This window comes from Gekko japonicus, unplaced genomic scaffold (genome assembly GCF_001447785.1).
Source record: "Gekko japonicus isolate JY-2015 unplaced genomic scaffold, Gekko_japonicus_V1.1 scaffold8, whole genome shotgun sequence".
NCBI lineage: Eukaryota > Metazoa > Chordata > Lepidosauria > Squamata > Gekkonidae > Gekko > Gekko japonicus.
The window spans coordinates 2,884,486-2,910,073 of NW_015167057.1; the positions used below are offsets into that span (position 1 = coordinate 2,884,486).

Below are 25,588 nucleotides of genomic sequence, written 5' to 3' on the forward strand. Positions count from 1 at the left end.
GCTGCCGAGGTATACGAGGATGAGCTGGATATGAGGCGATCAGGCTCCTACCTGAACAGCAGCATCACGTCAGCCTGGAGTGAGCACAGCCTTGACCCCGATGACATTCGGGTGGGTGGAACACTCAGGACCTTCTTTTGACGCTAGCTATGCCAGAAACTGTGCAGAGTAAGAGTTGCCTTTTGCAGTCTTTCTCCTGAAGCTAAACCCCTCCCAGGAACCCAAATAAACTCCAATCAGGAACGGGCGGGGTGGCAAAGGGCAAACACTCAGCAAGGAAAGGTGGAAACAAAGACCACTAAAAATGGTTGATTTGGTCTGTTCTGATTGGCGGAATCTCTCCACAGGCTCAAGCAAAGGCTGTTCCTAACCCTGCTGTCTTACAGTGCAGCCCTGAGAATACTTCCATGGGTGTAAAGCCCACTGACTAGACCAAAATAGTAAAAAAGAGCAAGAGTCCAGGGTTAAGAGCTTTCGTGAGTCACTGTTCATTTCTTCAGATACAGCTAGAATATGAGTCCATCCATCTTTATATCTGTCCTTATATCTTGGAGAGTGGAGGGATCTCAGATAAGGACAGATGGACTCCCATTCTAGCTGTATCTGAAGCAGTCAGCAGTGACACTCGAAAGCTCCTGCCCCGCCACCAGTTTTGTTAGTCTTTAAGGTGCTCCTGGACTCTGGCTCTTTGCTACTGCTACAGAGAGACTAACACAGCGGCCCATCTTGAGCTAGACCCAAACAGGATTCTGGCCCTTTTCTAACTGGGCCTCTGGGCCGAAACTGTGGGCACAGGGTGACTGGTTGTGATGGCGATGCCCAACAAAACTGGCTGCTGCACTGTGGCTCAAATAGACCAGAGGCACGTGTCATTTCTTGCAGGGGTCATTTCGTAGAAAAAGAGGTGCAGGAGCTCATTAGCATAACTCATTAGCATAACTTATTTGCATATGCCACACCCCCTGACATCACCAGAAGTGTGTCAGAAGGCAACACCCACCGCTCAGGCTCCACTAGACTGTTTTGGATTGCTAGCTATTTGGATTGCTAGCAGATCTGTCCTCGCAGAGGTGGGCGAGCTTGTACCTGAATAAAACTTGGTTTTAAAGGTGCCACTGGACTGTTTTGGACGGGGGGCGGGGCGGGGGGAGCTCTGCAACTTACCTGGCTGCTTCTTGCTCTGACTGAAGGCTGCTGGGAGCAGGGGGTGGGGCTTGTTGCATGTGCCCGCCCCCTGGGTTCTTTACTGCCGGAGCTTCACTCTTGTGCGCTCCTGCAGGAAATGACCCCTGATTTCTTGGAAAGACATGCCAGAGTCCACGCCTAATGACCCGTATACTAGGAGAGACTGCCTCTAGGTCCAGGGTAGGGTTTCAGTGCAGAGCATGGGATGGAACAGAGAGAGAGAGAGAGAAATACAGAGTCTGGTTTTGGAAATCCATTGATCTCTGCTTGTTGGGTGAGGCTGGCCCTGTTCCCAGCAGCAGCAGCAAAAACAAAACAAAAGCTGTGCAATGTAGTGGGTGGAGGTGGGTGGACTGGGTGGTGTATGCTGTAAACTTAGTGACACAAGGACACTGCCCTGCACAGCTGATACTGTGAACTGACCTTCAGAATCATGCAGCTTTAAACAGAGCAGCAGTGCTGGGTGGTGTGAAGGGATGGGGGGAAGGGTGTAGACTTTCCAATTTCCCGGGGGGGGGGGGCTGGGGCTGGGCCAGAGGCATTGCTTTGCTAGGAGCAAGGGTGGCTCCGGGGGAGGCTGAGCACCTTCCTGAAAATTTCGGCGGGGGCTGAGGCCCCGCCGCCCCCACGAAGATTACGCCTATAAGTCATTCTCTGCACCATTTTCCATAAGGTTGCCAACTCTAGGTTGGAAAACTCCTGGAAATTTGGGGAGTGAATACTGGGGAAGGTGGGATTTGGAAAGGGGAAAGGGAGCTCACCTGGGTACAGTGTCACAGAGCTCAGTCTCCCAAGCAGCCACTTTCTACACAGGGAACTGATCTCTGTCGTCTGGGGATCCGCTGTAATCTCCAGGCCCCACCTGGAGGTAGGATTCCCAGCTCTGAGTTGGGAAATCCCTGGATATTTTGTGGGTGGAGCCTGGGGAGGGTGGGGTTTAGGGAGGGGACGGCCCTCAGCAGCACGGTAGAATGCCATAAGAGTCCACTCTCCAAAGCACCAATTATCTCCAGGGGAACTGATCTTGGAGATCAATTACAATTACAATAACGGGTCTCCAGGTGCCACCTGGAGGTTGGCAATCATTACGGAGGTTGGCACTCCTACAGGACTCCCCCCCCCCACTCCAAATTGCTATGAATCCCGCAGCAGAAAAGGTACAGGGACTGTGTAGCAGCTTCAAGGGGAAGTTCAGGTAGGGAAAACAGAACTGGGTGGCCAAGGGTCAAACGCCCCCCTCCCCTACAGTATCGTGGTGAGCAAAATCAGAGCATTCCATGGCTGCTCCAATCATTTTAATCTCTGTGTCACATACGATTTGGATCCGAGGCTTGCTGTTCCCTGTGAGTTTTGGTTGTGGAATGGTGTTTCCAACTTCTAGGTGGTGGCTGGAGATCTCCTGGGATTACAACTGATCTCCGGATGACAGAGATCAGTTCCCCTGGAGAAAAGGGCTGCTTGGGAGGGTGGACTGTATGGCACCATACCTTGCTGAAGTCCCTCCCCTCCCCAAGCCCCAGACTCCACCACCGAAAATCTGCAGGGATTTCCCAACACGGGGCTGGCAACCATATACTGTGGGAAGGAAACAGGGACAGTGGGAAGTCGGTTAAGCACTCTTAGATATTCATTTCAACACAGGATTCTCCAGACAGAATTATAGAATTATAATTATAAGAATTATAGAGAACTGGAGCTGAGCATGTGCTTTCGTGCAGACCTGAGGTCCAATCTTTGCCATTTCCAGTTCCAAAAGGACAGTGGGGGAAATCCTTGGCCTGACAGTCTGGGGGAGCAACCACCATCCAAACAAGGAATATGAAACTAGACGGTCCAAGGACCAACTTGGTATAAGGCAGCTTTGTATCTGTAGGGATGGATGACACACAGCGTCAGCATGTGTGCACCACAAAATAGGGTGGGGGTGCAAGACAGGGCCATGGCTCAGTCGCACCACATCAGCTTTGCACGCAGGAGCTCCCAGAGTTCAATCCCTGCCATGTCCAGTTAAAAGTTTCCACCTGAGACTTTGAACTTAATAGACCAAGAGTCTGACTAGAAGGTAGCTTCATGTTATACCCAAACAACATTCAAAAGATGAATTCAGACCTGGGGTGCACTCATTTGTACATAAGTACGCTTTGCCTAAGCAATAGCCAACCCTCACTTTGAGGGTATGATGGATTAGGGTGCTTTCACACACACTAAATAATGCACTTTCAGTCCACATGCAATGCACTTCGCACCTGGATTTTACTGTGCGAAATGGCAAAATCCACTTGCAAACGGCCACGGGATTGAAACTGCATTACTCAGGCCCTGACCTGGATAGCTCAGGCAAGACTGATCTCGTCAGATCTTGGAAGCTAAGCAGGGCCGATCCTGGCAAGTAACTGGGAGACTTCCAAAGAATACCAGGGCTCGGGACTCAGAGGCAGGCTATCAAGCCACCTCTCTGAAAAATGTACTAGCCCCCAGTAGGGGTCGTAAGAAGTTGCCATGACTTCCAGGCATGCAAACAAACACGCACATGCACACACAAGGGTTGCCATTCCCCCAATGGGGGCAAGGGTCCCCCTGCTTTCAGGGGCCCCAATCCACTGCCAGCCAGCTGACCAGCTGGGGGAGGCCTGCCCCCCCAAAAGAACCCTGTTGTGCCCAGCATGATGATGTCACCTGGAAGTGATGTCATCTCGCTGGACATGTTGTGTGAAGACCCTCTAGCATTTGGCTAAAAACTCTATGGTGACCACAGAGTTTTTGGCCAAATGCTAGAGTGTCCCCACGACATGTCCAGTGAAATGACATCACTTCCAGGTGATGTTATTGCCTCGCACCACGCCAGAAGATCCAGGAACCCAGGGCTGGAGCCCTCCACCGGCAGCCAGGGAAAACCTGAAGAAGAGGAGATTGGATTTATACCCTGCCCTTCACTCGGCGTCTCAGAGCAGCTAACAAATTCCTTTCCCTTCCCCTCCCAACAGACACCCTGTGAGGCAGGTGGGGCTGAGAGAGCTCTTTCCAGAACTGTCCTTGAGAAGACAGCTCTGACAGAACTATGGCTTGCCCAAGGTCATCCAGCAGCTGCAAATGGAGGAGTGAGGAATCAAACTCGGTTCTCCCAAATTAGAGTCCGTGCACTTAACCACTACACCAAAACGGCTCTCAGACCTGGCAACCCTAAAACACACATACACAAAATACCAAAAGAAGAAACGGACTTATTTAGCATGTGTGAAAGTGACACTTGGACATAAATAGTCCAATAGCTCCTTAGAAACCAAGATTTGTCAGCTTTGACTTCTGAAAGTTTATATGCCAAAAACTTTGATTTGGATTCCCCACTCCTCCACTTGCACCTGCTGGATGACCTTGGGCAAGCCATAGTTCTGATAAGAGCTGTTCTCAAAAAAGAGCCGTTTCTGTCAGAGCTCTCTCAGCCTCACCTACCTCACAGGGTGTCTGTTGTGGGGAGGGGGAGGAAAGGAGTTTGTAAACCGCTCTGAGACTCCCTTGGGTAATGAAGGGCAGGGTATAAATCCAATCTCTTATTATTATTATTAGTCTCTAAGGGCTACTGGACTCAAACCCAGCTGTTCTACTGCAGACCAACAAGTCTAACTTCTGAAAATATCTTCAGGGCTAACCCAGAACGCTCTGAAGAATGGGGGCGCGCTTCCAAGCCAGCCATGTCACTTTATAAAATGCTTTCTCGGTCTTTGCCCTGACGTGGAGTGTGAAACTCTGCAGCTAGGACTGCCGGCCTGCACGTAGCAGCTGGAGATCTCCTGGGGTTACAACTGATTTCCAGGCGACAGAGATCAATTCCCCTGGAGAAAATGGCCACTTCGGAAGATGGGCTCCACGGCACTACACCCTATAGAAGTCTCTCTCCATCCCCCCCCCCAAAACCCGGAGCTGAGAATCCTACCTGCAACACTGCATCTGCGGCATGAAAGTATCATTTTCCCTTGGGGATCTGGTTGTTAGAGGGTGGCCTGGAGCCTTCTAAGCCACAAGGGCCTGCTGCAGATCTCACTGGGAGGTTCATTGTCCCCCTTCCTAGCATCTGCGTTCACTGAAAATCAGAGCTAATTGTTCATGGCCATTGTTTTGCAATGCTGTTTTGCAGCAGCATGCGAAAGCATCTGCTTTGTGGGTGGCTTCTACTGCTAAAGTTTATTATTTCTCGCATACCTGGTCGGCTTTTCCTCCAAGGAGCTCAGGATAGCTTGCGTTTCCCAAGGAGTCACATATCTAGCTGACTTGAAGAACAAGATCTGCTTATCAAAGTTTGAGTCCAGTGGCACCTTTAAGACCAACGAAGTTTTATTCGAGGTATAAGCTTTCGTGTGCACGCACATTTCTTCAGATACAATGAAATGTCCATACGTACAGGTAGAGGTTGAGCAGTAAACTAGCATGCAGCATAATGAAGATATTTAGCTGATTCAAGGACCAAATAGGAATAACAAGCTTAGTTTATATGGTTACCATTTGTTTTGGATTTAATTCCAGGGGAATGTTAGTCTTAAAGGTGCCACTGGACTCAGACTTTGTTCTACTGCTTCAGACCAACACGGCCACCCACCTGGATCTATCTTCAGGGAAGGCACCCCATTAGGCCACATGGAATGGAACTCCATCAACCTTACAAAGAAACTTGTGCAGTTCTGTAAGGTCGCCTCCATGCTTGAGAGGAGACGGATGGAGCGCAATGGCAGGGTCTCAGTTAATGACTCTCAGCATCCCACAATTAAGGATACATCTGCCCATCAATCTCCAATTCTGACATATTTATTTCCTTCGCTATGTTTCCCCCGGAATTAAACCCAGACGAAGGGTAACCATATAACTAAGATTCCTGTTTGGCCCTTGCATCTGTTAAACTCTTTCATTATGCTGTATGCTAATTTACTGCTCAGCCTCTACCTAGATGTGGACTGGTAATTTCCATTTCATTGTCTCTGAAGAAGTGTGCCTGCACATGAAAGCTTATTCCTTGAATAAAATTTTGTTGGTCTTAAAGATGCCACTGGACTCAAACTTTGTCCTGCTGCTTCAGCTATCCCCCTGAGATCTGCTTATGCTATGCATCTTCCTCTTTTATAGCAGTAGAAATGAGCAAGAGTCCAGGAGCACCTTAGAGATTAACAAAATTAGTGGCAGGGTGTGAGCTTTCGTGAGTCACTGCTCACTTCTTCAGCTACAGCTAGAATGGGAGTCCATCGGTCCTCATCTGAAATCACTCCTACCCTACAAGATATTCAGCTGTAGCTGAAGAAGTGAGCAGTGACTCACGAAAGCTCACACCCTGCCACAAATTTTGTTAGTCTTTACTGGACTCTCGTTCTTTTATACTGATGCAGACAGACTAACACGGCTACCCATCTTGATCCTCCTCTTTTATCAAGAGTCTTCAAGCCCTGATTGAACACCACATGGTGTCATGCTGGTTATCGGAACTGCTTTGCCATGGGCAGTCAATCACAGTTTGACAAATCAGTGGCCTCCTGCCACTGTGAAGACCTCCAGCACGAGGACCTTATTATTGTATTTAGAAAAATGTGTTATGCTGCCTTGACTACTAGAGTTGCCAACCTCCAGCGGGTGGCTGGAGATCTCCTGGGATGACTGATCTCCAGGTAGGAGAGATCAGCTCACCTGGAGAAAATGGCTGCTTTGGAAGGTGGACACTATGGCATTTGAACTCTGACATGGCATGGTGGGTGCAGCAACAAAACGGCTGCCGCAGGAGGCAGAACCAGCCACAAAATGGCTGCCACAGCTTAACATCAGTAACACAGTGCAGATCCTTGTGCTGTGGTGGCAGCTGCTGCCAAAGCAGCATTTTTAAAAATCTGCACAGCCAATCAAATCTCCAGCAGTCAACCAGAAGCCTTGCTGAGCGAAAACCCTACCTGGCCTAGGGTTGCCAGCCCCTAAACAGGGACTTCACTATGCGATGTCCCCGACATGATGACGTCACCCGGAAATGATGTGATTGCATCAGGGGACGCTCTGGTATTTGGGCAAACTCTATGGTTTTGAGGATGAAAACTCAGAGTTTTGCCCAAATACCAGTGTCCCTGATGTGATGGCTTCACTTCCAGGTGATGTCATTGTGTCGGACATGTCACATGACTTCCCTACCTACCCCCAGAACACCCCCCCAAATCCCCCCACTGGAGGAACGAGGAGACCTGGGAACCCTAACCTGGCCCTGTCACCCTTGGAGTAGAGGACCACCAGAAGAGGGGAACGTGGCTCGGTGGTAGAACATCTGCTTCGTGTGCAGAAGGTCCCAGGTTCAGTCCTTGGCATCTCCAGTTAAAGGGGATCAAGTAGTAGCTGATGTGAAAGATCTCTGCCTAAGATACTAGAGAAATTCTGCCAGTCAGTGTAGACAATACTGACCTTGATAGACTGGTAGTCTGACTCAGCCCATGTTCATCCCAGGAATGCAGGTCAAGCAATAGACAGTCATGTACCAATAGCCCCAGCAGTGTTGGCATTCGTCTACACGTGGTAAAACTCCTAATGTCGTTTTGCTTCTGACTGAACAAGAGTTTTGGTTTTTTCCTCCCACTTTCCCCTTGTATATTTGTCCCCTATCCTCCACCCTGTTGCCCCCTCCCCTCTACACATAACATGTAGGATGAACTGAAAAAGCTTTACACACAACTGGAGGTTCACAAGACCAAGAAGATGACGGCCAACAACCCTCACCTTCAAAAGAAGAGGAGTTCCAAGAGGGGGATCGGCCGTTCCCTCATGAGGCGTATCACTGAGATCCCTGAGTCTATGTCCCGCCAGTGCAGCAAAGAGGAGAGAGATGGGTCTTCCAGCAGAGGCACCAGGAGTCGCTCGGGTTCCTACAAGCGAAGGCACTTGGACTCTGGTAGCTCGAGCATGAAGCTGAAAGACGACTTTTCTTCCAAGCGCAAGGTGGCCCCGTCCCTGAAAAAGTCCCACAGCACCTACGACCACATGAGGGACGTCAAGGAGAACAACTTATCAGCCAGGCACGACAACTGCAAAGAGGCTCCTTTGCTAGATTCGCTGATGAGGAAAAAACTAGCCAAGAAAGCTTCGGAGAGATCCAATAGCGACTGTCTCGATGATTCGGCCCCTCTGGTCTACAAGTCGGCCAGCGCTCACAATCTATCGGCCAACAAGAAACCTCTGCAGCCCAAGCCTTCACCCCTGCAGAAGTCCCTCAGTGTTGCCACCAGCGCCAAAGAGAAGGCCCTGCTGCTCACCAGCAGGGCTTACCTAGAAGAGCGTGACAGGCAAACCCAAGAAAAAAAGGCGAGAGCAGCAGAAGACTCTGCAATGGAAAGCAAGGCCTCTGGGCACACCAAGATTACCAATGTTGCCTCAAATCTAGTAACGAAACGGCGACAGAGGGATGATGCATCTGAAGCAACTGCAGAATCCCTTCTGGAAGACAGCGGCTCCATCGAAGATGCCACATGCCTGGCGGAAGCTGATTCAGCTTCCACCACAGCCCCACCGACCCCCGGAGAAAGCAGGATGCAGAAACACGTCACGTACGCCCCCAACAGGAGCTACAGTGAGCACATCTCCGATTCGGCGGGAAAGAGACACCAGGCCAGCAAGAAGACACCACCCGAGCCACCCGTCCGGCAACAAAGTTTGGGCCATAGCCTCGAAAGAACGGACCAAGCACTGGCTCTCACCCAGTCCTTGAAGAGAGATTCCAAAGGGAGCCCAACACTAGGAGATGTACGGCCTTGGGAATCGATGGAGTCTCCGGCAAAGAGCGAGGCAGAGAGGAGCCGGAAAGCATCAGAGGATGCGCCGCTCCCTTCTCCCGTTGGGCTACAAAGGCTGGCCTCCATTGCTGCAGAAGTCTGTCCTTGGGAGGTCATGGAAGTGCCAAGCAAAAAAGACCCACAAGGGAGCGAGATGGACAGTCAGAATGACTCTCCGGAGAAACAACCCCAGATCTCCATTCCGAAAAGCTCTATGAAAAGCTTAAGTCTAGCCATTAAGGCATTCAACCGGTCACGAATAAAGGCAAGCGTGAAAGCAAGGAGAGATAGTGAAGAAAGCCTCAGAAAAACTGAAAAGCCCAAACTGGCGGAAATAGTCTCTCTCTCTGTTGGAGGGACACCAAGGCAACAGGAAACATCCAGAAGCCCAGAGGAGAGCAGGGCAAAGGTACCCAGCAGGCAAGCAAGCATCTGCCCTTGGGATGAGGAGGACATCCCGCCCAGCCCACAGAAGAAGAGCCCGAGCAAAGCATTTGAGGTGTGTCCTTCGGAGATGAGCCAAGATGGCATCATGCTCGGCAGAGCAGGCAGTTCAGAAGCGATGGCTCCCAAAAGCTCTGGAAAGATCTCCCCTGTCATACTGGAAGAGACCAAGAGCCAATGGGAATCCACGTGGAGGAGCCTGGACACGGATCAAAACGCAGAGGATAAAACCTCCAAGTATGCTTTAATGGTCCCAAGAACAGACAAGAAGAAGGCAGCAGCCTATCCTTGGGAAGTGGCAGAGGCCATAGCCAGCTCCAGGGAAACAAGCACGGCTTTGCCAAGGGATGAACCAATAACAGATGGATACAAGAAAGGGGCATCTTCGAAAGAGGCCCTTCAATCTGTATCCCAAGAAAAAGTGAGCAGCCTGCATGATTCAAGGGATAGCAAGGAGATTGAGAAGAGCCCGGAGCTACCTGAGGTAGACCAAAAGAAACCCAAGAGTATGGAGATCGATAAGGCACAGATTTGTCCTTGGGAAACAGAGGAGGTGAGTACCAGCGATAAAGCACTGATCTGCCCTTGGGATGTGGAGGAACCTCCAGTGGAGATGTCGCCCGTAGGGGACAAGGACCTGTTTTCCAAAGAGACCAGCAGAACCCAACGAGCAGTGGCAGTGGAGAAAATCAGCGACCAAGTAGATTCCATTTGCCCCTGGGAGTCCATGGAATTACCAGCAAAAACTGAAGATGCTAAAAGCATGGCCACTTGTAGGACACCTGAAGATGGAACCAACATCAGAATAGTGATATGTCCTTGGGAGGAGACGAGTGATGACTTCTTATTGATGGACCAGCTAGATCAGGATCCAGGAGAGGAATCCAAAGGGGCTGAAAGGACAAAACCCAGAAGTCCTATATCAGAGGAGATCAGTGACATTCCGTCCAGAAAATGGGATAAAGAAGGCAGTCCTCAAGACTCTATTTGCCCCTGGGAAAACGCAGGAGCCGAAGAAGCAAACACTGAAATTGCTGCTAAAATACCAGACCTACCCAAAGTCGTTTTGAAGACAAGCAGCAGCGTGGAGAGTAAAAAGGCAGCGGTTTGTCCTTGGGAGGCTGAAGATATTGAAATTGACTCTAAGGCAGCAATCTGCCCCTGGGAAGTGACTCTGGCTCCATCAGATAGAAGGACTTCAGCACATGATAAGGGTGAAGCTTCAAAAAGGACAGGAGACATCATGGCTACATCTCCAGAGATGGCGAGCAGTCCACGAGAATCCATCTGTCCTTGGGAAACGATGGGCGCTCATGACATTCCATCAGAAACTGGCACTAAAAGTCCAGACCAATCTAAAGTAGCCCGCAGAGAATCCAGCAGTACTGATAGCTTCAAGGCAGAAGTGTGTCCTTGGGAAATCCAGGAAACCGACTCTAGCACTAAGGCAGATGTGTGCCCATGGGAGGAGCCTGAAAGCTTGTTGAGTAAAAGATCAACCTCAAAAGGTGACAGAGCTCTTGAAAGGGAGAGGACTACCCCTCCAAAAGAAACAGAGCCTTTTAAAGCAACGGAAAAAGCGATCAGTCCACAAGAGTCAGTCTGCCCATGGGAAACCATCAATCCCAGTGAAGTCTTTATTAAACCGGAAATGTCTAAAGCCCCTTCTAAGAAATCTGAGAGTGTTGAGAGCTTAAGGGCAGAGATTTGTCCTTGGGAAGTCACTAAAAGTCTACCAGATAAAAATGCTTTAAGTATTAGCAACCAAGACAGCACATGTGCCACACCAAAACCTACGGAAAAGCTGATCAGCCCACGAGAAGAAGTCTGTCCTTGGGAAAGCACGGAGGTTGAGGAACCTTCCCAATCAGGTGGCCGAAGCCCGGCCTCAAGGAAATCAGATAGCATTGAAAGTCTAAGGGCAGTAGTTTGTCCGTGGGAAACTTCAGAAGAAGACCTCAGTACGGTGGACGTGCACCAATGCACAGCAGAGAAGGCACCCTTGGAAAAACAGCAGTTAAGCCATGACCCAGTTGAGTCTCCCAAAGGAAAAACAGACAGGGCACTGAGAAGTCCCGGTGCAAAGAAGGCTGGGGGAGAAATTGCATTTAAGAAGATGGAGAAGTCCAAGAGCCACCAAGATACAGTTTGTGCCTGGGGGAGTATGGACTTTGAGAAACCATCTGCCAAAAGCACCCGAAGTCTAGATCTGTTTCTCGTGGGTTACAAAAAACATGACAGTGTTGAGAGCCTAAAGGCAGAGATTTGCCCATGGGACTTCCAGGAGATTCATACGAGAGCTGAAATATGTCCATGGGAGGTGTACGAAGGACCACCAGAGTCAGACACCTCGAGAAAGGATAAAGGCAGGAATTCTACAGATGAAACGGACACCAGACCAATGGGGTGGTGGAAGGCGATGGAAAAAGCAGGCAGCCCACGAGAATCCATTTCTCACTGGGATAGCATAGAATTACTGAGCGGCAGAAGCCCAGTCCGGTCCAAAGCTGGCTCTAGCAAATCAGACAGCGTCGAAAGCTTGAGGGCAGAGGTATGCCCTTGGGAAGTAGAGGAAGAAGAATCTGACAGCAAGATGCCCACCTCAAAAACAGAGCCAGTGCTAATCACTAAAGTGGTATTAAAACAAGACACAAGCAGAGCTTTGAAAGGCAGAAGACTGAGTACCAGCCCAGATCGAAAGAACGCTGGGGGACCCGGTGCATCTAGAAAGATAGAGAAGGCTCACAGCCACCACGAGTTAGCTTCCAAGAGTACTGAAGAACTCTCCATAAAACAAAGCAGCAAAAGCTTCGACCTGTCCAAGGTTGGATCCCAAAAATCCGACAGCACAGAAAGTCTGAGAGCTGAGGTTTGTCCGTGGGAATCCCAAGAGTTTGAGTCGATCACCAAAATGGAAGACTTTCCCTGGGAGCCGGCTGATGTTCCCTTAGAGAAGAAGTTATCAAGGAAGTACATTAGCAGGACTTCCTTAGCGGATACCAAAGCAGCTAGAAAAGGCCCTAGAGATACACCAAGAGTCTTGGCATCAAGTCATTCGGCTGGCAGTTTGATAAAGAAATCTGACAGCTCTGAGAGCCGGAGGACAGAAATTTGCCCTTGGGAAGCAGACTCCCCAGAAGTACCTCTTAAGGAGGAGATTTGTCCATGGGAAACAGCAACCGGATTGGTCACCGAGACCGAGAAACAGGCAACATGCACTGACAGGACAGAGGCACCCCCAGCCGGGGAGAAAACACCCCAGAGCAAGCCTGAGGGTCTAGCTAGACACAGACCTCTGTGCCGTACCTACCCGGAGAGCATGCTACCAAAAGGCATAAGCAAAGGCCCACGGGCCACCGCTGCAGCGAAAACCGGAAGCGACGGCGCCATGGCTGACATCTGTCCTTGGGATGACCCTGCCGCCGACAGAAAAGACTACATGGCCATCAGCAAGGCTTTCTCTGAGGCATCTCTGTGGGGGGCAGGAGGACATGGTTCCACTCTAGCCAGAGGCCAAAGAGGGGATAAGCCCCAGGCCAGGGAGGCAAAGAGTCCTAGGCAAGCCAAATCGGTTGCTTCTCCTTGGGACTCCGACTGAGCCGGAGAGAACAAAGAACTGGCCTAGTGGTCCGAGAGACGCTTCTGCAAAAGGATTGCTCCGCACGCAATGTTGAACTGGTCCAGCATAGCCTACTGCCTGGATTTCAACAAAGACATCTTTGCGGTGACTCTGGTGATGGGCGGCCTCTGTATTTTTTTAAAAAAATGGTGAACCGCCCATCAGATGTTGGAGCAGTCACCAGAGAAGTGATACCTTCCTGCCTTCATTTGCAAAAAACCCAAGCTAGCTGCAAAACACTGCACATTCTGTTCTCTCTGTGTTAAATGTGTAGCGGACATACCCCTGCTGCATCCCTCCCCCTAAAAATTCCAGACCATCCATTCCTGAAGTCTGTAGAGGCAAGAAGCATCTGGAGATGTTCACAGTAAAAAGTGTCATCCAAAGTTGTCTCTAAGGAATGCTGGATGGCATCAAACCTATGGGAATCAATGGACAAGAGACCACCAGAGATCGTATTTATTTCCACAACCATCATCTCAGTTGGCTAGTATCCTATTCTAGGGAATGTGGATGCAGCAAGTTCCTGTAGAATCACGGCTGACCAAGGATTTGGGACTATGCTCCCCAAAAGATGATTGAATGGCTTAACTCCACAGTTAAGCCTCCATATTCCTTGAGGAAACCCCTGTTGAGAATCATGTTCATATTTCACCCCAAACTCTCTTCCCCACTTCATCAGGTTAGCTTCTGGAACCAAATGTTAATTTTTTTTTTGTATTGTCTTAATGATGTCAGTTTTGATGCCTGAATGCTACATTCCAAGTACGGTGGCTCCTCAAGCCATTTATTTCTCCCATTTTCAGACATTTTCATATATCCTTTCAGGGAAGCATGGCAAGATATTAGCTTAACACACACACACAAAGTCTGTGTATATATGTTTAAAGCAAAAAACACCAACACTTTCTGCTTTGAAAGAACCATTTTCCATGATAACCTGGCTTCTGAAGAATCTGTCGAATGCCTGCCATGGAGTTTCCCAATGCACTGCAGTGGAATCTGGGGCACATTCCGTCCATAAGGCCCAATGCACCTTGCAAGGGAGACCAAATGTGGTAGGTAAACTGGTTTCCAGGACATCTGTGCCCATCATTACTGGAACCGGGGGGCTAGGAACTCAACATACCCCCTACCTACAGGTGGTCCCAGATACTGGGCATGAGACACGCACTGCCCCTCTTGTATCCCAGAGTGCAGCCGGGTAGCTTTGTGTCCCCCAAAAAAACCCAATGGGAGCCAACACATCTGGAGTTCTTGCCCATATCTACAGGGCTGCATCCCAGCAAAAGAGATCTGCAACCAGCCCTAAAATAAACAATGTGGCTTAATAGAGTCAACAGATGGAAGCTGTACTCTTGGTACACCATTTCTCCAGAACATGCAGCCCTGGTGGAATATAATCCCCGTGGACTAGCGCCGGCGCACATCCTGGCAATTTAGCTAAGTCTAACCCTTCTCTAAAACGCAGAGGGGAGAAAGTTGTAAGCCACTTTGGACACCCACTGGGGAGAAAAAGTGGGGCATAAATGGAGTAGACATCAAAGATCATCTGGCACTTGCAGAGCTTTCTGTCCGAGCTGGCCAACTTTTCTTGCAGCCTGGCGCCACTACGGATGTCTGCCTTAGGAAAAACGTCATCTCAGACTGGATTTCTGGCAACATCCCCTGTACAGTGGGATGTTGGAGAAAACACAAGGGTTAAAACCAAACATTTGCTTGCTTTGGGTGGGCATTCTGTAACAGCTGAGTTGTCCCGCCCACCCAAGCCCGTAGCCAGGATTTTGTGGCTTGTGGGGCAATTTTTTTTTCCTAGTGGGGCTGAAGTTCTCAGTGCAGAAGAAAAGCCATTTAGCCAACAGAAAGCTGTTACCAGGATAGATCTCTAAACTGCAAGCTGTCAACCACTTTAGATGACAGTTCTCAGTTGCTGCAAGTGAATCACTTCTGCCGGCTGAAGCAACTATTCTGGTAACAAGCCGGCAAGTGGGGGTGATGACTTCTATAGTTTAAGAAAGCTAACATTTAGGCAGAAAAACTTTCTTAAAGGAGACCAGTTTCTTGACGCAGAGTTAGAAGGGATTCTAGAGGTCACCTATTCCAACCCCCTTGCTCACTGCAGGAATTAGTCAACTACAGCACCCCACTCTGCTTAAAGGAGCACACTCCTTTAAAAAATGTTTTAAAACGATTTTTAAAAGTATTTACAGGTGGTGGCTATGGGCCTGTACCCACCCTTGCCTCTGTGGCTGCTGGGAGAACCGTGCAAGGTGGAAATGACACTATGCTGTGTTGGCATCATATCCCAGCAAAACCCCAGAGGTGCCATGTGTCAAGCTGACACTCTGGAAAGTTTATGGTAGGACATGACATCATCATGTAGCACCACCCCCAGTTTCTGGGGGTGCTAGGAGGTGGCCCATCATCCTCACAGCTGATGGATTCCAGACATTTGGCTACCTGATCTGACTCACCTGGGGGGGGGGGAATCAAGAGTTAGGTGGCTTCATATAACAGAAGACAGAACCAAAAGATGGGCCCCACTCAACATTCATCTTTCATGCAGCATCTTTCTCTCCATCCCTATAAGATTACTGCGAATCACCAGCTCAGGAGAGAGAGAGGGAGAGAGAGAGGACGCGGGGAGTCAGACCCTTCCTGCAGTCCCCCACCCCTCTGAAGCCTTCTGCACTGCCTTGTATCCTCTGAGCGCCCATTAATCCCCACCCGTACAAGGGGATCCCATGAGCAGCAAAAGTGACATTTTTTCTGCTTTAGCATTAAAGCCAAAATCCGAAATCTGCTTGATGGGCCCTGCCTTCCCTGGTGAGCTGTCCTTTGCCCCTTTAGGCAGTACTGCTAACATAGTGTGAGGCCGTCCCCGGCCGTCTCAGCGCTGAATGTCAAACGAGGTTTATCTAATGCTGTAATAAGTGTAAATACAGAAATAAAATATTATCTCTATATTGACAGAATGTAGCTTGCTGATTGTTTCGGCTAAGGGGTAGGGCTTCTTCCCCCACCCCCCGCCCCACCTCCCGGCAATGCCCTCTTCGGTTTTGCGATGACGCAGTTCCACCTTGGCAATCCACAACAGGCTAGAAACAAACCTGAGGGCAAACGTGCACTCGCCTCCTGGCCACCTTCTCACAAATGGAGGACTCGAGACTGACAGGGCTTGTAGGATTGATACAGACAGGGTGGTTTCGCACGTCACGTGGAGCACACCAGGATCTGCCTCCAAGCCAGCCATCTCTGCTGCTACCCCACTTGCCACATTTCCCTCCCTGAAGCATGCACAAGAGACCCTTAGACCAAGATTTATTTATAAGGATTTTGTGCTTAGTTTCTAAACCGGTTGCTCCGCACCACGCCTGCATATGGCCATCGGAAACTTCTACGTGGGCCTAAGGACAGAGGCCCACTTTCACTTCTCACGAGGGTCTTTTTTTAAACCTCTGTACCACCAAGACTCTCGAGAGATTCCCATCTGGACCATTACACAGTAGAGCTGAACGCCAATTTAGCGTGACTGACGGCATGGCAGGTCCAGGCTGGCAAACTTCTCCAGCCAGGGGCTTGTTAATTTGGCTGGATCTCAGATACATAAACTCGATGCGTTTGCCAAGAAAAGCCAATTGCTTCCGCTGACCCAGGTAAATTTGTTCAAATTTGCACTAATGCGCTTCCCCCTCCCCATAATTTATTCTGCTTTTGCTAGGACCAAGGAGCTATGCAGGACACCCAAACTCCTCCCGACTTATGGAAATACAGTCTAGCCAGCAACTATACTCCTCTGATTTGCAGCTCAATTCCCCCCAAAATGGGCACAGCATAGCCTCCTGCCTAGATTTCAGCAAAAAAAGCCAGCTAGCAAAATCTAGTGAAAGCCTCCAAGCAAAAGGTGAAGCGGTCCCACCAAGGGGCAAAACCGACAGAAGGCTTCATTTTGGGACTAACCTGCTTTATGGAGGTCAAGGGCAAAAGTCAGAGTCTCAAGTTGTGGGCGTTCTGGAGCAATATTAGTGGACTTCCAGTAAAATCAGTGAAGGCACCAATACTAGCCAATAGGTATCTGACACTTTCATATACATTCTAAATCAGCAATACAAAATGGTTCCCCCATAAGTGGAGGGGCTGTGGCCCAGTGGTAGAGCATCTGCCTGGCATGCCGAAGGTCCCAGGTTCAGTCCCCAGCATCTCCAGTTAAAGGATCTGGCAGTCGGTGGTGTGAAAGACCTCTGCTTAAGACCTTGGAGAGCTGCTGCCAGTCTGAGTAGACAATACTGACTTTGATGGACTAAGGGTCTGATTCAGGATAAGGGAGCTTCGTGCGTTTATGAGTTTTATAATCTTATCTGGCTAGCAAAAAAAATATTATATTGCTTGAGAGCTGGGAAAATGTGATAGGTCAAGGAGAAGAACTTCTTGTGGAAAGGTTGCTTAATTGAACTTCAAGAGGGTCTCCAATGAAAGCTAGCTGGCTTATTTCTAGGTGTTAACCTGCTTGAGAGTTCCTCTCTATAAATGCTCTTCACTGCTAAGTCTCACCTTACAACCTGTGAAAGAATGTGCATGCCTCCGACCATGTGCATAAATCTCAGGACCACAGGGTAGATAGCCTGCCCTAATGCATTACGGGCATTAGAAAGCACAGTCTTCAACAGCAGAGGTTTGGATTCCGGACAGCACTGAGGGATGGCGCTTTCCTTTTTATTCCCTAAGTATTAGAGGCACTGCCTTCAAGCCTCACTTCTTTACCGATCAATATTTCAGCCAGAACTTGAAGATATGCAGTAATCAGCCTCCAGACAGAAGCTGAAGAAGCTGTGAAGATCCAGCAGCTCTGATGGGACTGTGGCATGACAAACAGTTCAAAGGTCTTTAAGCAGCTTGAGGCTTCATTAGAAGTTCAAGACCAAACACTTGCACAAGGAGGCATGAAAGAGTATGCCACGCGTCAACAATTCTAGAGTGCCCCCCGTAAGACACAACAAATTCTATCTTAATCCACCCCTTGGACATTATTTATATCACACAATCTGTTGCGCTGGTGTGGCTTGCGCTGGTGTGGCCTGCGCTGGTGTAGCCTCCGGAATGCTGACTTCTTCATATTCCTGCGAAAGATCCAGAGATGGGCCTGGGATCATAACAGTCTGCAAGTTAGGGAAAAAAGAAAGAAAGAGATCAGGCCATTATCATCTATTTCCAAAATATGTTACTCTTCCTTAATCTACTAGCAAAAAGCCCATCCAGCATTATGGGAGAGGGAATTCTTTTGTCCTTTCCCCCACCTTAGACCTCCCTCCCTCCGACCTTTCTGTCGGTTGTGGAAGGCAGGAAGCGATGCTAAGCCAGGGTTTCCAAACCTAGTTCTATACCATTTCTCACAAATCAAAAGTGGCCTTTAAGCCCTTGGAAGGAGCTAAATAACGCATCCCTTTCCCCCTAACCCAAGACGGTACAAGGTGGGAAAATCAGCAATGCAAGAGTGTGACCTTCCTCCCTCCCTAAATCCTGGTCTGAAAAACAGGAAGTCAAAAAAGGAAAAGAGATGCTACATAACAGGTTTATTATTATACAAAGCCCCTACACTAGGGGTCCCCTCCCCAACACAGCGCTTCTGGGCGCCATGACGCCCACCAACCCTTTTCCTGGTGCAGACCAAGTGTTTTAAGAAAGTGGGCAGAGTCAGGTGTGACTTTGCCCAGCAAGGCTTCTGATTGGCTATGCTCTGGCAGCCAACTGCCACCACAGCACAAAGATCTTCATTGTGTGACTGAAGGTAAGCTGCAGCAGCCAGTTTGGGGCTGGCTCTGTCTCTTGTGGCAGCCATTTTGTGCCTCTGCCCATTATGCTGTGCCAGAATTCCAAAGGTGCCTGCAGCCTCAAAAAGGCTAGGGAGCCCTGGCCTACGCGTTTTGCCATAAAAGCTTCATTGGGGGACCAGGGAGTTAAGAACATAAGGAGAACCCTGCTGGATTAGACCAGTGGTCCATCTAGCCCAACATCCTGTCTCACACAATGGCCAACCAGTTCCTCTAGAGGGCCAACAGGGCATAGAGGCCAAGGCCTTCCCCTGATAAGAGCATAAGAAGAGCCCTGCTGGATCAGACCAAATAGCCCATCTAGTCCAACATCCTGTCTCACACAGTGGCCAACCAGTTCCTCTGGAGGGCCAGCAACAAGACATAGAGGCCGAGGCCTTCCCCTGATAAGAACATAAGGAGAGCCCTGCTGGATCAGGCCAATGGTCCGTCTAGCCCAACATCCTGTCTCACACAGCAGCTGACCAGTTCCTCTGGAGGGCCAACGACAGGGCATAGAGGAAGCTGAGACCTTCCCCTGATGTTGCCTCCTGGCTCTGGGATTCAGAGGCTTAGCACCTCTGAACATGGAGGTTCCCCTCAGCCACCATGGCTAGTAGCCACTGATATCCATGGAGAATAAGTATCTAATCCCTTCCTAAAACTGTTTATTCCTGTGGCCATCATGACATCCTCTGGCAGGGACTCCCACATTTTAATCACTTTGTTCTGAACCTTTCCATAGTATGTAGAAGGCTTTTACAGTGAAACACGTACAGCAGGAGTCCCTAACCTTTTTTGAGCCTGTGGGTACCTTTTGAATTCTCCGGGGAGCTACCACATAAGAATAATATATTTATATGATATAATATACAATAATAATATATTTGTGTATTATTTTCTATTAATTAATTATATTAATAAAGATGTCACTTGGCATCTCTTTCCATTTCGGGGCTTGCTGGCACCTAGCTTGGCATAGCCTTATTTTTCTTTCTCCTGAAGAACAGGAAGTCCTGAAATGCATTGCTCTGGAACCCTCCATGATGTAGAAAAAAATCAGGCTAGATTGTGGGAGACCCAGATCCATGTCCCACTCCACCATGAAGATTGCTGCACAAACTTGGGGCTAATCACACAGTTTCCGCCTAACCTATCTCACAAGGTAGTCGTGAGGAGAAAAAGGGCAGGGTGGAGGAATCTTGTACACACACACACCCCCAGGGCTGCTTGGGGAAAAGCGTGGAATAAAAATGCGCTGGATCAGAAGCATCCTGAAGCTGACTTCAAGACAGGTTGTTTGCAGACTTCTCTGTGGTCCCTAGTCACCAGTGCTGGGCTACTTAGCGTCAAGGGTAGTGTGGGCAGGCTGCAGTGCTCCCTTCTAAACTGTGGAGTCTCATGAGGAAAAATCCTACTTTGTGAGCTATGGCCTTAAAGTTGTGAGTGAGCGATTTGGCTACTGCATCAATTAGTTTGCTCTGGAGCCCTCCTTCCTGAGCTAAGACAGAACTGCGTGAGCCGGAGGCCAAAAATCTGTGAGCCAGCTCACACTAACTCAGCTTAGAGGGAACACTCCTTGGGAGCCTTGACAGAGCACATGGTTGCTTGTGCCTTTATTTACCCAGCTGCATGATAACGCTCTTGCAAAGAGCTCGCTGAGGTTAGGGAGCTGCCGTGGCAAAACACCCCCCACAGTACCTTCGTGATGGAGTCTTTCGGCGGAGCCCAAGATGGAACAATCTTGCCGTGCAACCGCCACGCACCGTATGGGTTAACCAGGTGTCTTTCCAGGATCACGTACTCCAGGCAGTCCTTTGGTATCTCCTCTCCACCATACATCAGCCGTCCAAACCGGTCGTAGATAGCTAGTGTCTGTTGGGAAGAACGGGAAACAATCGGAATCCAGTAAGGCTAGGAAGAATACATCAATATCACATCCAAGGTGAAAGGAGCGGGACACACGTACCTGCCGGGTGTGCATGCGGACTGTCACTTGTCCATACAAGTTGCTCTTGCTCACCATATCAGTGGATCGCACTTGAACCACACGAGGGGCCTCCAGGGACTCCACAAAGCTCCACCGGATAGTCTTGAATCTGTTCCCACGTACCATCTCCTAGCAATTCAATAGCACCTTTTAGCTTCGCTGAACCATTGGTTGCTCACTGTGCACAGTCTGAGTTTCTGAGTTCTCTCAGGAGATACAAGCACCTCTGTGAACCCTCCCTGCCCCTTCAGACCCCATGAAACGTTCCCCCCCACACACAGACTGAGCGAGGGGACCCATGACCAATACTGACATTGCAACAGGATCTCGGATGGGAAACTAAAAGATGATAACTGAACACACGAAGATGCACATTATTCTGAATCTATCAAGATCACTCTTGTCTATTCTGATGTGTGGCGACTCTTCTGGATATCTGATAGTGATCTTCCCCATCCCCTGCTACCTGATCCTTTTAAATGGAGATGTCAGGGACCGAATCTGGGACCGCTCAGCCACAGTCCCACCCCATAGACAGAGCAGACAGAAGTGTCTTTAAGAGCTCGGGAATGTGAAAACAACAGAAGTCATGGGTGCCAGAATCAAATCAAGCTGAGAAGCCCATCTATAACTCGCTCCAATCGCTCTTCTTGGAATAAGTAGTATTCTACACTTGCCACTGGTGTAAAACCTTGGCAGTATTTACGGGCAGGATCTATGTGACATTAAGTCCCCATGTCTCTTCTCCCTGCCCTTTTATCTTTAAGTTTTCCACACAGCTGAGTTCTAAGTGAGCCAGCTCTGCTGGAAGGGCGGGGCAAAAATCTAATAAATAAATAAATAAGTGCTCAACAGAATGAAAGAACCAAGCATCCTTCATGCCACGGCCTTGGCTCCTTGGTCCCTTGCAATGCTAAGCAAAGCCAAAGAGCCAGCGCTGTCCAAAGACATTTCTGTGGTCATGTGGCCAGCATGACTAAACCCCAAGGCGCACGGAACGCTGTTACCTTCCCACTGAAGTGGTACCTATTTATCTACTTGCAATTTCTTGCTTTCGACCTGCTAGGTTGGCAGGAGCTGGAACTAGAGACGGGAGCTCACTCCGTCATGCAGCACACTCGGGTCTCGAACTGCTGAACTACCGACCTTCCACAGCCTGCAGTTCAGCATCTTAACCACTTGAGCCACCGCAGCTCCTGCTAAACAAAGTTACTTGCTTCTAAATCCACTGACTTTAATAGACTTAGAAGGGGTGTGTGTCTCTGTTGAGGGTGGCACTCGAAATCTAAAGGGACTCCTATGAAGGCCTTGCAAGGGCCAACACAATACATTCCCAGCAGGATTACTGCGGGGCATTTTCCATATAGGAACTACTTGCAGGCCTACTGCAAGGCACCCACAATCACGTAGGTCAGCCAGTCACCTGCAGTGTCTGGAGACACAGCAAGGTTCCTTTAGAACACGCCCCTGCCCCCCACAGATTTCTGAACAGCCCCTTCTAAGATGCCCTAGTGGGATCTCTTCCACGTCGACAACTCCAGCGCTCCGTGGGGAGACTACAAAGCCCATGGCGAGGAAGCTAGGTGGATCTCCCCAGGACAGGTTCTCCTTGAAGGAGGAAACCTCAGCTGTTTCCCCCAAAGTGAGGAGGCATCGACCCTACAGGAATCCAGCTGCCAAAGTCTACACCCAATGGCAGGGCCAGCCCAAGGCTTTTTTGGCATCCTGGGTGAACTAGACCTTGCCGCCCTCCCCTTAACTTTCTTTTTTTAAGGCAAGTCACAGCTGACGTATGGTGACCCTTGTAGGGCTTTCAAGGCAAGAGATGTTCAGAGGTGGTCTTGCCATTGCCTGCCTCCGTGCCACAAGCCTGGTATTCCCATCTAGTGTTCCCTCTAAGCTGAGTTAGTGTGAGCTAGCTCACAGTTTCTCAGCCTCCGGCTTCCACATTTTTGTCTTAGCTCAGGAAGGAGGGCTCCAGAGCAAACTAATTTATGCTGCAGCCAAACTGCTCGCTCACAACTTTAATCCCAGTAGCTCACAAAGTAGAATTGTTGCTCACAAGACTCCACAGCTTAGAGGGAGCATTACTTAGACAGGGTCGACCCTGCTTAGCTTCCGAGATCCGATGAGATCAGGCAAGCCTGGTCTATACAGGTCACATAAGAACATAAGAACATCAGAGACGCCAATGTTGGATCAGGCCAAAGGCCCATCCAGTCCAACACTCTGTGTCACACAGTGGCCAGAAATACCAGGTGCCATCAGGAGGTCCAGCAGTGGGGCCAGGACATTAGAAGCCCTCCCACTGTTGACCCGCCCCAAGCACCAAGAAGACAGAGCATCACTTGCCCCAGAGCCCCTATCCATACCTTGTGGCTAATAGCCACTGATGGACCTCTGCTCCATATGCTTATCTAATTCCCTTTTGAAGCCGTCCATGCTTGTAGCCGCCACCACCTCCTGTGGCAGTGAATTCCATGTGTTAATCACTCTTTGGGTGAAGAAGTACTTCCTTTTATCCGTTCTAACCCGACCGCTCAGCAATTTCAGTTTCATACACAAACAAAAATAATAAAACATGCCCTGACCTGGATAGCTCAGGCGAGCCCGATCTCCTCAGATCTCAGAAGCTAAGCAGGGTTGACCCTGGCAAGTACTTGGATGAGAGACTTCCTTGGAATACCAGCAGCCAGGAGGACGGGACAGGCTTTATTCAACCATGTCTCTGAATAGCCTCGAGGCCCCCAGTAGGGGTCAATCACCAGAGGTCGCCAGGACTTCCAGGTGCACGCATGCATGCATACGTGCGCGCACACACGAAAAATACAAAAAAATCCACACGCCCCAAAAATAAATAAATAAACAAAACAAAACATAAGCTGGCTCTTTCTAAGGATTGCAATTCTAACTATGCTTGCCTAGGAGTAAATCCTTACGGACATAATGGGAAGCTTGCCTAGGGGCCTTTGGGCCAGTCACACACTCCCGGCCTCACCCTGCCTCACAGGGTTTTTGTGGGGATAAAAATGGAGGAGAGGAGAACGATATAAGCTGCTTTGGGTCCCCCTTGGGGAGAAAGGCGGGGCATAAATGAAATAAATTAAATAAGTGACACTAGCTTATATTTCCCCTTTTCCTTTCAGCTATTTAAGGTTTTTTTCTTAAACCCTTCAACAAAGACGCTTGCTGATCTCCCTTGAAATATTTACCGGAAAACAGCGTTCCGTCACTAAAGCGTGAAGCTTATGTCTGTTAAAGCTGTAAAAGACAAAGAACAAGCAGTTACCAAGGAGCCTGTGCAGAGTTTGATGGTTAAGCTGCAGTTCTTCCCAAAAACCTTTTGCAGCCTGTTTTGCCAACAGCAACACACATAACCGCTGCCTGTGCAAACATGAACGATCTCGAAACAAATTCTGCAAACACAGGTGCATCCCAAGAAACCCGGTTCTCCCCCCCTCCCTGACATAGCACTGTAACTCTGTATATTCAAGACTGCTTTCTTTGTTCTGCTAACAGAATCACTACTACTGTTAACAGGGCTCTGTCCACATGAATTAAGTGGAACCCCAGTGTGGTGTAGGGGTTAGAACAGTGGTACTCACACCACAGTCTATAGAGAGCCACATTTGCAATTACTGTGAACCTGAAGAGCCACGTGATCACTGCTTGCCCTCTGCCCCACTCCAAACACATCTGTGCAACAAGATAAAAGTATTACTATTCAGTTTATAAGCTAACTCCTTTTTAGCTGTTGCAGATTTGCCAAGACCACAGCCATACAACCCAGAAAATCTGCAACAGCTAATGAACTCCAGTTGTGAAAGCCTTCGACAACATATCTCCTTTTTAATTACCAAAGTACCTCTGAGCATGTAAGGGGGATCTCTCCCTGTTGAATCTTAGCCGGCTCTTGTGTATCTGGAGTGAGGGGAAGGACTTCAAGTCCAACTTATGACACAGAGCCTTGTGCAAGCTTTCAGGTTCTCCAGACCTCTTTATGAGGGCTGGATGTTAGAGGATGAAATGCTTCCTTGTGTTACAAGTTCCCTTTAAGACAACTCTACTGTTGCAAGAGATAACCTCTCTCTGCTAAGTGGGAACCACTTGTCAACCACAACCGCCACCGGGCAATAACCATGCCGGCTTTCTTGGAAAATGGGGTGGGCGCCACATTGAGGAACGGTGCTCAGAAGAGCCCCGGGTGCCACGTCAAGGATCCACTGAGTGGGCATCACTAGGTTAGAAAATCAGGCTATAATTTGGGAGATCACATTTATCCAAAACGCACTGGATGACTTGTGGGCCAGTCACTTTCTCTCTCGGCCTCACCATTTTGTTGTGAGGATAAAACAGGCAAGAGATAATCACATACGCCCCCGCCCCGAGTTTCTTGAAAGAAGGGCGGGGGGGGGGGAAATGCACCAGAGAGATAAAACAGCAGCACCCCTGTAAGGTCTGGAAACCTTTTGCTGTTAAGCTCACCGTTCAGTCAATGCTTTGGGTGATACTTTTTACAGGATCCACAAATTTTGGCTTGGTTTGAATTGTGGTTGACTCCAAGCCAAGTAACCCCTCTCCCCCATGTCAGAAGGTTCAGGGAAGGGTCCCACCATACTGACAGTGGGAGAAAATGTGAGACTTTTACTGCAATGTGAGACAGTGAAGCAATGTGAGACTTTTACTGCAAGAGATCAACACAAAGTTAAGACACAGAATCCTCCCTGGGTACTCTGTGCCAGATAACTGGGGGAGGGGGAAGAAC

At 49.2% G+C, this 25,588-nt stretch overlaps 2 protein-coding genes across 3 annotated transcripts in view; one reads left to right on the forward strand and one right to left on the reverse strand.

The window, feature by feature from the left end:
* Positions 1–13,005, forward strand: part of GPR179 (G protein-coupled receptor 179) — a 92,739-nt gene extending 79,734 nt beyond the window's left edge. Inside the window, exons 11-12 of the mRNA XM_015412429.1 lie at positions 1–111; positions 7,843–13,005. The exon at positions 1–111 is cut by the window's left edge and continues 1 nt beyond it. Coding sequence (XP_015267915.1) covers positions 1–111; positions 7,843–13,005 — 5,274 coding nt within the window. The remainder of the gene's footprint in view (positions 112–7,842) is intronic.
* Positions 13,006–17,338: 4,333 nt separating this feature from the next.
* Positions 17,339–25,588, reverse strand: part of MRPL45 (mitochondrial ribosomal protein L45) — a 14,034-nt gene continuing 5,784 nt past the window's right edge. For both annotated transcript variants that reach the window (XM_015412448.1, XM_015412449.1), the window contains exons 5-8: positions 24,036–24,084; positions 20,803–20,952; positions 20,535–20,708; positions 17,339–18,182 (exon numbers count right to left, since the gene is read on the reverse strand). In XM_015412448.1, coding sequence (XP_015267934.1) covers positions 18,060–18,182; positions 20,535–20,708; positions 20,803–20,952; positions 24,036–24,084 — 496 coding nt within the window. In that variant the 3' untranslated portion in view covers positions 17,339–18,059. The remainder of the gene's footprint in view (positions 18,183–20,534; positions 20,709–20,802; positions 20,953–24,035; positions 24,085–25,588) is intronic.